This window comes from Etheostoma spectabile, chromosome 3, assembly GCF_008692095.1.
Source record: "Etheostoma spectabile isolate EspeVRDwgs_2016 chromosome 3, UIUC_Espe_1.0, whole genome shotgun sequence".
In the NCBI taxonomy this organism is placed as follows: domain Eukaryota; kingdom Metazoa; phylum Chordata; class Actinopteri; order Perciformes; family Percidae; genus Etheostoma; species Etheostoma spectabile.
Genome location: NC_045735.1, coordinates 11891953 through 11906104, shown reverse-complemented (window position 1 = coordinate 11906104; position 14152 = coordinate 11891953). Strand labels below are relative to the sequence as shown.

Below are 14152 nucleotides of genomic sequence, written 5' to 3'. Positions count from 1 at the left end.
GTGTGTGTGTGTGAGTGTGTTGTATTGGCATAAATGGATTACTGCAGTGTTTCTGGCGTCTGAGCGAGGGAAGTGATGAGAGGACACATTCCTGGACCGACTCCCAATCCTCTATGTGTGTGTGTCTTTAAAGTGGGTGCGTATTTGACGCGTGTGCCTGTGTTTGAGAGTGATACAGTATAATCTCTTTAAAAAACCTGCATACTCAGAGCCAAGAAAGTGTGGCTATACGCAGAAATGAGGTGTATTAATTGTATGACAAGGAGTTCTGAAGAAGTAGAGCTCGGCAAGCTTGATAGTGTTCACACAGAAAAAAAAGCACACAAACGTGCATGCAACCACACACACAAATACACTTACCAGATGTTCCTAGTTTATTTGCTGAAATTTCTCCTCTCTTGAAGGGTCTGGTTGAGTGAAATTGACTTCCAGTTAGCTGCAGGTGGTTGTCCATCCCTCTGAAAACCCGGTGTTCCTCAGTGTCGGTAGTAAGGGTGCTGCCTGGCCTATAACCCTCTAATTCTGAAAAAAAACATGATAATGTAAATAATTCCTACTGTTAAAACATTAAATTTATTTAAAGGAAATATTGTATACAGATAAATGTCAATATTTGCAGAGTACTTTTTTATATCCCATAAAGGCCTCTGCTGGCCCTGTTTTAAAAGCATTACATCACTATATCCACTACCACATTCTTTTTTTCTAAAACGTGTGGTATATCTGGATACAAGATAAATAAATTCAGAGGACACAGATCATGCAATGCCACACTGCTATCAGTAGGAAGAATGGCTAGCAAATGGAAATAGAAATGCATTTGATTTGCTATCTAACTCCAACAGTGTGTGAGTTTGTATAAATCCATTTCATGGAATAACTTTTGTTGGCTTACAGTGCAATGATACGTAGAATATAAAACTGTAGAACTATACAACACAGTTATTCCTTTCCATGGTTGTTTATCAATTTAAAAAGTCAAATATAGGGCAAATTACTAGTATGTATACTAGGAGTGGTAAAAGTCTTCAAATGATACGCAGAAGCTTTTGGAAAATCACAACATATCCATTCAATATACAGTGAGAGCAATAAAAAATAAGCTAATGGTTATGAGGAGGTTCCCAATTTACAAATAATCTATTAGCCTAATAATACACATTTCAATTAATTCAAGCAAATTTAGTAAATAACATTTGATACAAGATTATTTTTTGGGGCATTTTTGGCCTTTATTTGACAGGACATCTGAAGAGAGAGGTGGAATGACATGCAGCAAAGGGCCGCAAGTCAGAATCAAACCAGGGCCCGTTGCGTTGAGGAGTAAACCTCTATATGTGGGCGCCAGCTCTACCAACTGAGCTAACCAGGCACCCACAAGCATCCATTCTATTCAGCAGCAGCATCTGTACCAAACCAATATTGCCTAACAAGCCTTTTCAGCCATGCATGGCAGCTGCAATGCAATTACTGCTGTTTTCTTCTTTCTCTGCAGTGGTTAGCCAATCAATTAACAGTATTGACTGGATGAAGAATCTACTAGCTAGTCTAAATCTAGTAGACTAAAACTAACTCTGAGTCAGACAGCCAGCTTCTAAATTCACAAAAAGAAAACGGGGGTTGAAATACAAAAAGGACTTAGAAATGCACACTGCTAGAAATCTGTCGGCCTGCCTGTTTTTCCATCCATTTGCCTTGGACTTTGATTTCTGCTTGTCTGTCTACCTGTTTATCTACTCTTACTGCTAGTTTCTGAAGACAGCTGCATGTATCACTTCTCTCTCTCCCTCTATGGACGTTTGGTCATTGTCCTGCCTGTCTATCACTTTCACCTGTCTCTCTCTCTTTGGATGCACACAAGACAGAAACTGCACACTAACAACCTCATTCTCTGACTAACCGGGTGAAAGGGAGTAAGAGCAGAAAGTAGAGGTGGAAAAAGGTAAAGCAGGAGACATATTAAACCTGTTGGATCTCAGCCCGGGCTGGAAAAAAAGAGTAGAATAGAGGAGACAGATGGAGGGACATAAATGAGTGTGGAGTGTTCACAAGGTGATATTCCTCCTTTCTAACCTTTCTCTCTCATTAACTTTGGAGCTTTAACGATGGCGGGAGAGACAGTGCAGGGTTTGACGAGCGGCTGGCTACGAGGACGGTAGTGCTGCCCTTGTGGGAGTCTCTCACTGTCAACCTCATTCATTTAACGCAGGCTTGACAATGAAATAGTTAAAAGCTGAGCTTCAAGACTTGATGAAGGAAAAGGTTGATGGGATTATTTTGTGAAGTAGCGAAGTGAAGTATGAATTATAATTGCTTGCTGGATCAAAACAGCAACCTCTGTTTGAAATGTGCGTAATTCAACAGCCTTGGACAAGAGTACAAGATGAAATGAGCAGCACGATAAATTATAGTGTCTGATTCGATCCAAATATTAATATTTGAACTCTAATGAAATTTGGAGGTGAATGCTAGACTTCCATCAGCCTTGTTGGACAGTCTGAGCACCTGATAGACATGGCCAGTTCACAAATTATTAGTGTTAAAAATATATTTATTTTAAAGACCCATGCTGTGTTTACACATTGGAAATCTTACATATACCGTGGGGATACCTACCTCGATGACAACATCATGATCTACCAGACACAGAGTCAATGTCAGAATAAAAAAATAATAAAAAACTCTTGTTACAGCAAGATTTTTCTGGTGTAGTTCAAGGTGAAACTTGAAGAAGGAGGACACAAATCTATGCCATGGAACAATTCTCTTGCAGGCAAAGCCTAGTGATATGTAATAATGGAATACAAGCATTTTCTAGCTAGGCTGATTTGACAGAAGGCCTCATGTACTAACGTTTTTGCGCCCACTTCAGGCGTAAAAGCATGGCGAGGTACAGTATGTACAAACATGCCACACTGAGGTGAAAGCGTAGATTGCCTGTCGCGGGAGCTGAAAATGGCAAATAGTGCTTTTTCATATCATGCATATGCATTTACAGGAGGGTCAAGGAGACAGTGGGAGTTTCCTATAAAGAGATGGGAGGGGAAACGTAAAGTGTGCTTAATTATGTATTCTGCGGTATGTACAAAAACCTCCCGTGAAAGCGCACCCCTATTTTGCGGTGAGAATTGTCCGCATCTTAAAAGCAGATGTAAACCAGCCGCACGCAGGTTTCCTCGCATATGTCTTCTGGTGAAATGGCAGCAGTAATCCGAGCAAGACGAAGACACAGGTGAAGGAGATGAGCTGAAAGGATTTTTGCCACAAGGATCACACTTTTTCAGTTGAGTGAACACAAAATCATGCATTACAGATTAAGCAGCCATGCAATATTACAGTAACTGGAAGAATCTCCAACTCAGCGTTCACATTCTATTCCAGCAGTTGTTAAACTCCCCCCTACAAATATTGCAATCAGGATTTCAAACAGTCATAGCATCAGCAGTGGGAATATCGCAGTCTGCACTGCCGTATTATAGCACAAGTACTTAACTTATTTTGCTACAGCACAATTTACGGTATAGTGGGCAAAGAAAGGCGCCAATTACCAGATGATCTACAGGTTTGGTAAATTTTACGTAAGCTGAAGCATCATAGCGTGCGCTTTCTGCTGGTTGGCCATGGCGCTGATGACGCCACGTTTGCAAATGTACGTACTTCTGTGTTTTCAGAAGTGTTTATAAAGAGATGCCTTTCAACAATTCCTCTCAAAGGTGAAGTCAAAGGAAACTTTGAGTGCCATGTGAAGGACACAGGCATTATCTACACATCTCAGCTAGTGAAAAAAAACAAGAAAAAGAAAAGGCTGTTTGTCTGCGAGTCTGTGTTTGTGATGAAATATGGACTTTCACAAGTTTCGAGTAAACTGTGTTCACCTACAGTTTAAGAAAACGGAAGCACTAGGCACATAGCCTTAGACACAAGTGCAGGCAAGGACATACACACATGCACACACAAAATAAAAAAGGCATCTCAGGAAAGCTCCCATTGGACCCACCAGTAGTAAATTATCGGTGTTGTCCCCCATCTCTCGTTTTCCACCAAGCAGCCAGTGCTCCTCTGGGTTTAAAACTCATTTTCATTTCTCTTGTAAGCTCTACATTTTTACATATTTGTTCTAAATCCTATTATGAGGCCTTTGTGATATGAATAACGCTTGCAAATTGGAAAGTATCTCCGGGCAAAAGTTGGACACAGAGGTAATCTTCACAATCTAATCTCTTAAAGCAAAAAAAAACCAGCAACGGCAAATTCTGATGTAGTTCATAGAAAAACATGTTTTACAGTTTAAAGAACAAAATCTCAATACAATAGGAGCATAAAAATCTATGCACCTAACAAGATTTCCCTTCTTTAACCTACCTGTTGGGCCTGAATCCTGCTGTGAAGTTTGGCAGGTGTCCAGCAGGTCACAGTGTGTGTGCTTTGGTGTTTCGGTGTGACCAGAATTTATGTCCAAACCCAGAGAGGGGAACCCCTCCAGATCACAAAACTGTTCTGATCTAGACCCAGAACTCATCACCTAGGTGGATACGGAAACAGATGCAAGAGAAGAAGGGATGGAAGGAAGGAAGGAGGCAGGGGGTAAGTAGTATAAAAGGAAATGTGTGGAAGGAGTGAGGCAGAAAGACAGATCATGTGAGGATGAAATAGAGAGATGACACACAAAAAAATAGATTATGGAAGGAGTTGAGGAGGGGACAGAAAGGAGGGGTATAGTGGGGGACATGGGAATAGAGTGAAGAGAGTACAGGGGAATATGGTATTATTAGTTTTGTCTTGAGTTTAATTTTCTATTCTAACACAATCAGTTCAAAGGACAAACTGAAATTTAATATCAATTTAACTTTTATTAAGACCGGTAAGTGTTGTGTTTTTTCCATTTTCTACTGTGAGAATGCATATTAATAAGCTGGTGTCTTTCACTAGATTATTCCCCTCTCCTCCTGTTTCCTTTGTTTCCACTTGATGAATTGATTTTTAATTAACCCCTGGAGCTGGTGAAAGCATCTCACAACGGCGTGGTGGGTTAGCTGTTCTTCCTGCGCAAGTGTCCTCCTGTGAGACGGGGGTAAAATGCGGATATTCTGTTTAGTTAAGATTAGATGAGATGCATTAGCATGCTAGCCATAGCATTGCAAGACACTGCAGATGGACCTGGAAAAAATAGGAAGCCAGGCATGTAGGAATAGTGTTGTTAAGAAAGAGAAAACAGCAAGGATGGAGAATGACAAGGTGAAGACAGGACAAAAGAAAGAAGAGAGGCATAACAACGAAATGGCAGGAGACCTAACACAATGGGACTGTGTAGCAGGAAAATTGGAGTTGTGTTTGTGCAGACCAGTGTCTCATCATAACAAAAAGGATGTAGCAGTTGACTAGCTGCCTGAACTATAGCGTAAAGGTAAAACAAGGAGGAAATTGCTGAAGAAAATGGAAAAGAGAATAGACAGATGGAACAAAAGAAAGAGAGGGAGAGGAAGTATAAGAATTCCATGGAAGACAAGAGAGGAGAACTTGGGACTAAAGAGAGAAGAGAGAGTGAGTGAGAGAGAGAAAGAAATTACTATCTAATCATTTCTAGGACAGTCTGATTCAGGTCCAGAGGCCACAGATGACCACTATCTTCACAATCATGAACCTCATTTTTCTCCAGCTTTTTAATAAAGCACTAACCCCCCCTTATTTTCTTTCTTCCCCTGTCACAGTATAACAGATTCAAAGCATTTAATGGCTGTAAGGTCATTTGGGACCATTCAAGCAGTGTCTTTTTAATCCACTCTGTTTCTCTTTTCTTCCCTCAATGATGTGCACCTTTAACACCCCTGCCTTGGGTGTCTCTGAGCTATATATGAATAATGTAAAGTAATTAGTGTGATTCTAATGTTATCTAATAGATCAGGTCAGCTACAATAAGAAACTAACTGTAGAAAATAACTGTATGTCGCCTAAGTCTTCTAGTTCTATGGAGCGATTATGTCTAATGTAATGATGTGGTTCTCTAAAACTTCTAAAGCTGGCACATTCATTCATTTTATTACCCAGCTCGAACGACAAACTTTAACATATTGGCACATAACTATTACAGCCTATTTGGTCATTATTTCGTTCGTTTGTTAGCAATCAAATGTTTTCCCCCCCACAAATCAAATCAGTGACTTTTCTTCAGCCCTCATTTAATTATACAGGCATTCCATTTGTATGCAATGACCGAGGTTTTTGCCTGTTAACAGGGAGGTTTTTGGGATAACTTCTGTTATGATTTGTCACTATAAATTAAATTGAACTGAATCGTATCAAAAGTATTGAGTTGGTGTCATATTCCTGGACACTTTGAACAAGTTGCACAGAAACAAGGATTTCATGCTTACTAATAAACTAACTGCTATTTTCTTTTGGCATTTTTTTTGAAAGTGGTAGGCAATGGTTGCAAATGGACTAAATAATGGATTAAATGTAGTATCACTGGTATAAAGTGAAATCACTTTTGTATTGGTGTGTGATTGTTATAAACATTTGAGCCATGTAAAATAATAATATTCCTTGTGCTCCCTAGAAAACAGTGATATTACAGCTCTCTAGCCCAAGGTTCTTCCTCCAAGAAGCAAAAAGCATGTGGGAATATGGAAACATGTTACCATAGATGGTTCTGACAGCTGTTCTTGCTCATCAGTCTGCAAATCCTTTTCTCTGTATGCATCTGCAGGAACAAAGGGATCTTCTGTATGAGATATGGCAGGATTCCCTTGCTCCTCTTCTCTGGATCTCCCTCCCGTAAAACGTCCGTGCATCTGTGCTTCTTCATCTGACGAGTCTTCCTCATGTGGAGCCAGACCCAGGCTATCACTGGACATTTCATCACTACTGTCTTCATTAAAAAAACAAAAAAAAAAACATATTTTTTTAAGATTTCTTGTCAACATATATAATCTAAAAAGAAAAAAACATTATATCTATAAAGACAACGTGACTTTCAAGGTAAATAGTATCAACATATTGACTGTACTTTATGTATTATGCTTTGACTCACTGAAGCAAGGTTTTCATCTCTAAAATCCAATGAAAAATGAAAAAAGTGAATCTAATGTCCCTGACATTGCAACAAGTGCATCAAGCTCTAAGCTGATAAAAAAGGCTTTCAGTTCCAGACTGGTAAAAGAGCTGTAGGAAGTGAAAGGTTAGAAGGATGCAAAGGAAGAAGGAAAACACAGAGCTAAAGTGTGAAGTGTGACTGAGAAAAAGTAAAAGCAAAATGTTATCTCTTTAAAAGGCAGATTTTAGCACACATTTTTATTCTAAAGAGACATACAAAAAATATTCCCAGATGTTTTTTTGAAAAAGAAAATTGCCCTCAGCAAACCATACCCATGCATCACTTTGGAATGTACAAACAAACTCTTTGACACTCATACAGCGTTTTTCAGCAATTCAGTAAAAAACACTTTAAACTAATTGCTTTTACATGTGCATCTAGTATTCTAGAGCAGGGGTCTTCAATGTTTTCCAGGCCAATTACCCCCAAACTGATGGCGAGATGGAGCGGGGACCCCCTAATTATATATATATTGTATAAAATTGTGTTATATCAAACTGGTCCTATAGTGCCATGTGTGCATTGATGACTGAAAGACATCTTCTGCCTCCACTTATCTGTTTACTACAGTGTGTTGAATTCATGTTAATGTGTATTTAAAGACATTTCAATTAGTGGAAAAAATTGCAGCGGGGGGGGAATATATAAAAAAGTCTAATCAACCAAAACTTTCGCGACCCCCATGCAGTACCTCCGCGGACCCCCTAGGGGTCGCGGACCCCCTGTTGAAGACCCCTGTTCTAGAGTGAATGTGTGTGTGTGTGTGTGTGTGTGTGTGTGTGTGTACACCTGCATATACAGTAAGAGAAATAAGTGTGAATCTGGATCACTGAATCCTAATGTGTGTGCTGTATGCTAAAGGGGAATTCCGGGTCATTCTTTACAGTGTACGTACCTCCATGTCTATGTAGTATCATGTCAGGTACTTAAAACCTAAAGAACACTTTTATTGTTGGACCTAAATTGACTTTGACAGCCCAGTGTTATAAAGGAAAGCTATTATTGTTGAGATCCGCAAGCATGTCATTCATATAAACTGCCTGCCAATTGAGAATTGTGTTCAGGCAAAATGTAGCATGACAAAGTGTTCTATCAGGAATCACTTTACTGCAAAGACCTGTGCTTCTCCACCCATAACTATGAATGTTTCTTTCTCTCTTTCTTTCTTTGGTCTCTGGAAATCTCACCAAATAATACTGCCTTAAAATGCAAAATGTTTCAAATCAATGTTTGAGAAAAAACTACAAAAAGTCTGCATGATGGAGGCATTCTACAAATAGTAGTAGTGCAGTGGAAAGTAAGGACGTTTAGGTGGATGAACAGTTTTAACCATTTATTTTAACCTGGCTACTTTGAATTCCATGCATGCTGCTTTGGAGATCACCCTAGTAAAAGAGTCTAACTGGTAAAGAATATACACAGAAAAAAAAATTATTGATAAAAAAAAAAAAAAAAAGCTGAGTCACTGTAAAATGTTTGACAATAGTCTGGGTGGCTTTGTAGGATGTGACGACAAGAGTGATGAAGGTCAAAATACTAGTAGCACTTCTAACAACGTAGAGGAACAATTTAATTGTGAAATCCAAATTGTTTGAGTCTATTATCATGCTGCTTGTCTGCCTTTGGGTCCAAGTAGTTAACTTAATTTAAAGAGTAACTCTTGCCAAAATGCAACCTAGGGTCTTTTTGTGAATGTACCCAAGTCAAACTTTCATTTAAAAGCATAATTAGTAAACTCTGTTTACACAATGTTCTCAATGCTGGAGTTCATGTGTAGATCCCCTGTTGACACTTCAAGCAAAGTTTCATGTTGGGTCGAGCCTTGTTAGTGTTTTAAAAATAGTAATTTAGATGGTATCATAGTAGTGCCCCAAGCACTCCCATTCAAATGGCCATTTGACCGAAAACGAAAATACAGTGAATCTGTAGTGGCTCTTCCGTCCTAATTTTCTTTTAAACGTAAGTTTGACTCGGGTATATTCACAAAAGAAAACTAGGTTGCAGTTTGGCAAGAGTTACGCTTTAAACATTAAATCACGTTTTTGTTTTTCTAATACTTTCAGAGATCAAGTCCAGCCAAAAACGAGGCCTTGACAACAAAGTTTTTCTCGATAATACAACAAGTTGCTAGAGTTTTTCATATTCACTAATGACTCATAGAGTAGAAGGTGAAATTATAACAAAAAAACACTTTTTTAAGGTCTATGCCATGAGGTTAGAGGTGGAGATGTTCTTTCCCAATTATGTGATTTTAGTTTGAGCTGTTAATTATATGAAGTGTAAATTGGCAAATGTTTATGGAATAATGAGGAATGAAGAACCAACCAAGGGACACACTGAGCAAGGAACTGTGTCATTGGCATTGACATGAATGTAGGAAGACTTAATTTTGATTTAATGTGTTGTTATTTACGGAAATTGTGAGGAGCTCTTTTTTTAAAGATTAATTTCTTGGCCATTTTCAGTCTTTATTTTGATAGGACAGCAGAAGACATGAAAGGGGGAATGACATATAGCAAAGGGCTACAGGTTGGAGTTGAACCCGGGCCCGCTGCGTTGAGGCGTAAACCTCTATATTTGTGGGCATCCGCTCTACAAACTGTGCTGTCCATGGGCCCATAGTGAGGAGCTTTGGCTGTACCCAAAGTCCAAGTACAGATGCTGAAGTCCAAATCACATTACTACAGTCTGACAAAGAAGTGGTGTATCAAACAGTTAAGAAGCTTAAGTATGGCGAAACAACCATAAGAACAACAAAAACCAGACTGCATGTAAGACAGGTTAAGCTCGGGAACGATTGGTCAATATGGATGACTAGAGTTCTGGCGGTAGAAGACCCTGTGAATGTGTGAGAACACCAACTGCAGCGTGTTCTTGTACCAAAATAAACATAGACGGCTTCCGGCAGCTTGCACTGTTTATATACAGTGCAATCTGTGCTGTAAAGGCCAAAAAGAAAGAAAAATTGCAGCAATTGGGTGAGATCCTGGATGGAGAGGCACAGACTGGTATTGTTTCTCCCTCAAGCAAAATACCGCCACATATGTCATTCGCAAACATCAAATATGGTTTAAAACATCTTTTTAAAACTACTTGTAGAAACTTAAGAGTCAAGATTAGAATCTTTACATATCACACACTATATACTATATATACTGTCAACAACAGATGACCCAGCCTGGGACAGACCAGGTCCAATTTGGTCCTATCAGTCGTCAAGCCCAAAAAATCAGCTCAACAGTTGCCCTGCATTTACATAATGTTTCTAAGAAATTCTCTTTTTGAAAAGTAGTAAAATGGTTTACTTCTAGACCAACTCCTATGATTTGTAAACTTGTTAACTATTAGCAACCATTTTTAGATCAAAAAAAGTTAAAATTGTGTGTAAAATTGGTGCTCTTGTCACCATCTCAACACTAAGAATACACAAACAAATATACAGACTGAGAGAGGTCTTTATTACAATTCACTTACCCGTGGATAGCTCCTCGTTCGCTTCCATTTTCACAGCTAAAGGGGGATACTTGATGACATCTAAGAAATGTGATGGAAGTGAAGGGATACACTGCATATGCTGAGTTGATTCATGTTGTCCAGAGATGGGGGTAGAGGCCATACAAATTGGAGAATTCTCTGTTTTTAGAGTTGACCACTGACTAGAATAAGCATCTGGTGGGGACTTGTTAAATAGAAATAAACTGGATCGGATTTCTACAGGTGGACTTGGTTCCAATGGTGTTGGTGGTGGGTTTGGACTGAAACATACAGGTGACGGAAGCAGCTGGATATGCTTCTCTGATAGGAGAGACTCTGTGTCACAGCAGGAATGTTTGGATTGCCTTGGGGACTCCAGATTGCTTGGGGGCGATTGGGAAGGCTTCAGTGATGAGATTGGTTCTTGGAATAACTGGGGAGACTGGGGTTGTTCTGGTAATAGAGATGAGTCTGAGCCTTTTTGTAATGGGGTTGATTGGAAAACATTGGGCAATAAGGTTGACTCAGTGGAGCTTGATGGTGAGACTGTGAACGTAGACCTAAGGGATATGGATGGAGAAGGGGAGAAATGCTCTTCTGGAGTCGGAGGTCTGGTACTAGCCAAATGAGAAACATCAGGTGGATACGGGACAAGGATCTCAGTTTGGGAATGCGCTAGGGAGGGGGGGGACAAAAATGTTATTGATCCACAGTCGGGCTTTGATTTTTGGACAATGGGAGGGTAATTGGGCTTTTGTGACATTGAGGTTGGTGTCTTGATTGATGTTTGTGAAGTCCTTGAAATCTCAGCAGTGGTGCATGCAGATGGCTTACTTTTAGTGGATGATGCTGTGCAAAAGATACAGAAAACAACAAGGACATTAGTTGCTTTTGCAGGCATGTGATCACATGTTTTTCATAAACACCGGTATAGGGATTATTAAGTTTGTCCTTGACTAAGGCTGTGATGCCCAATACTGATTTACCACTAACATCCAATTACGTCATTATATTTTATCATGGTGGCCAATATTTAATAGACATGATCAAATCACCTTTTTCAACAGATCTGTATGTATAAAAGACAATAATGTTGTAACACCTGGGATGTCCATGACAAAAGTAAGGTCACATTGACTTAAGTATGGGTGTCCTCACAAACAACCACTGGTTCTTAGAGCTTATTTCATATGATACAGCCTTACTTAACTGAAAACTGGACACATTATACAGCCAAAGGTATCTGGGTTTGATTAGACAACAACTGAAGTTCTGTATTTTGCTCTGAAATTTTCAACCCAACATTATTTACATTTTTTTTTTTTTACATCTATGATAATATCTGACATTGGATCTGCTTTCTGTAAAAAACAAAAACTATAGACAAAGCCTTTTTTCCTTTTAGTCATCCTCATAAAAACACACAAAGCTCACATTTCATAGAGTATTCTGCTTGTGAAGTCTGAGGCACAGATAGATGGAGCTTTTGAGCTGCTTTGGGTTGTGCTGGTGCTCGAGACTGCCTGGATGGTTGTGCTGAACTGAGCTGAGAAGAGTAGCTGACTCTTGAGGACCCACCGCTGATTAAGCCCACTTGGGGCACAAGTGTTAGCTTACTGAGGACCTGCTGAACAGAGGGAACCCTGTGTGGGAAATTGAAAGGGTTTGTGTGAGAGAGAGTCCATGTACACCTCCTTATGGCTACACATTAGTTTCCTGGCACTTGACATTGATCTACATTTTTAACAGATTTTCTTTAATATTAAAATTCCTTATTACTGATGGAATTGTAATGCATGCTTGTAATGTTGAGATGTTTACGCCCCAATCTTTGACCATTACTATTATAACACTGCTTTTTCTATTGTGTCAGGATGTCAATGCCCATATGTATCATGTAATATATTAAGAGATGACTGGATGTGATGATAATTCTTAATTTTTCATTTGTCTCAAAAGAAACAAAAAGCTAATTTAATCAAGTGGACACCCACTGTTCATATGATTGTTTACCAATTCCTGTGTTGGTAGATGAAAATGTGAAAATGTATTATACAGATGTACTGTAGCCAGTTAAGATTTTTCACGTAGGCCAGTGTGAATATGCTAGCCACCTGTGAGGTCACAGTAAACACTTTTTTAAAAAACTTTGGCTCACTTTCTGTTGTTGTCTGTCCTCTGTTCAGCAACAAAAAACCCATCTGTGTCTGTCTGTAGAAAACAAAAGACAACAGCGTGTTCACACATGTGAATCAGACAAAGACAGAAATTGAATGACAGAATATGGAGGTCGTCTGTGAGCCTTGTGCGCAGGTTTGTGTCTACTCCCACATTTGCCTTGTTTAGATCCACTGTGTTCAGTGTGTGTTCATGTAAGTACAACACGTTTGCTAACATTAAATGCTTCAGTCATTCTCACATCATCCAGGACTTCTATGACGAGGCACGGTTCAGGTGAAGTAATCTGAGGCTCAGTCCTGCCCCTGCTGACAGGGACAGCAAACAATGATGCACAGTAGCGCCGAAAATCCTCCTCCTGAGCTATAAATGCGCACACACACACACACACACACACACACACACACACACACACACACACACACAAAATCAAGACAGGGCAAGAGGGAGACTCATGTAATGTGTTGCAACGTTAGGGACAACGTAAGGTTAGGGTTGCTTTTTTTTTAGCTATTGTAAGAACACATAGCCATACAAACTATTGATTAATTTGCTCTTTAATGATAAAATTATCGTTGATTCAAGAAATCATTCAACGGTTGCATTGACAGTAGAGGTTATACAGTAATTAAACAAGCACAGTGGCCAATGTATCCCTCACAGCCCAAATCTACAACCCCACAGCATTGTGTTTGACCCTCAGGTCAGCACTCAACTTTCGGCATCCAGCCAGCTCATCTATCAAGTTTTTGCTATGCTTTGGCAGCACAAGTGCAAAGTTGAATGACAACTGATGGACACAGCCAAAATGAAAGCTAAACAAGAGAATCAATTTAAACTTGTTTTTATTGCAGATCAGTTAATAAAATATACAAATATTCACAATAACAAATTTTGTACCAGTTGATTTATTTTTTGTCAATTCTTCACTAATATATCCACCTCCATGCTTCAGGTTTAAATAACCTCAACTGTCAGGGCACTTCACTGTCACTTTCAATTAAAAACTGGCCAAGCAATTAGAGCTGGTTAATGTGGTTGCTTACAATAGCATTAAACCAAGTTAAAAATTTTAAAATACAAACGTAAAGAGAAAGATGTGTGCTTCTTCTTTTTGTTTCCAGCAACTCCATCAGTTTTCTACTTACATATGAAATATACCAATGGACATGCCGGGAACCTTGATACCAATATGGACATTTTCTTGTCATCCACCCTCTTCCTCTGGGAATCAGAGGTAGGGGTCACAGAGAGCTACACAATTGGGTCTGTATTCATTTATTATCTTGTTTCAGATGAAGGGTGCTGCTGACACAGGAGGGGATAAACAGTGGTTTCTCTTCTGATGATAAAACTCTGCTGCACAAAAGACAGCAGATATGTGGTAATCTACAGCATTATCTGTGT

General features: G+C 39.3%; 1 protein-coding gene across 4 annotated transcripts in view; it reads right to left on the bottom strand.

The window, feature by feature from the left end:
- Positions 1–14152, bottom strand: part of zbbx (zinc finger, B-box domain containing) — a 55008-nt gene that overhangs the window by 4601 nt on the left and 36255 nt on the right. For 3 of the 4 annotated variants that reach the window (XM_032509457.1, XM_032509466.1, XM_032509458.1), the window contains exons 12-18: positions 12987–13108; positions 12726–12778; positions 12002–12210; positions 10568–11416; positions 6639–6868; positions 4363–4522; positions 361–522 (exon numbers count right to left, since the gene is read on the bottom strand). In XM_032509457.1, coding sequence (XP_032365348.1) covers positions 361–522; positions 4363–4522; positions 6639–6868; positions 10568–11416; positions 12002–12210; positions 12726–12778; positions 12987–13108 — 1785 coding nt within the window. The remainder of the gene's footprint in view (positions 1–360; positions 523–4362; positions 4523–6638; positions 6869–10567; positions 11417–12001; positions 12211–12725; positions 12779–12986; positions 13109–14152) is intronic. The other variant, XM_032509463.1, reaches the window with a different exon arrangement.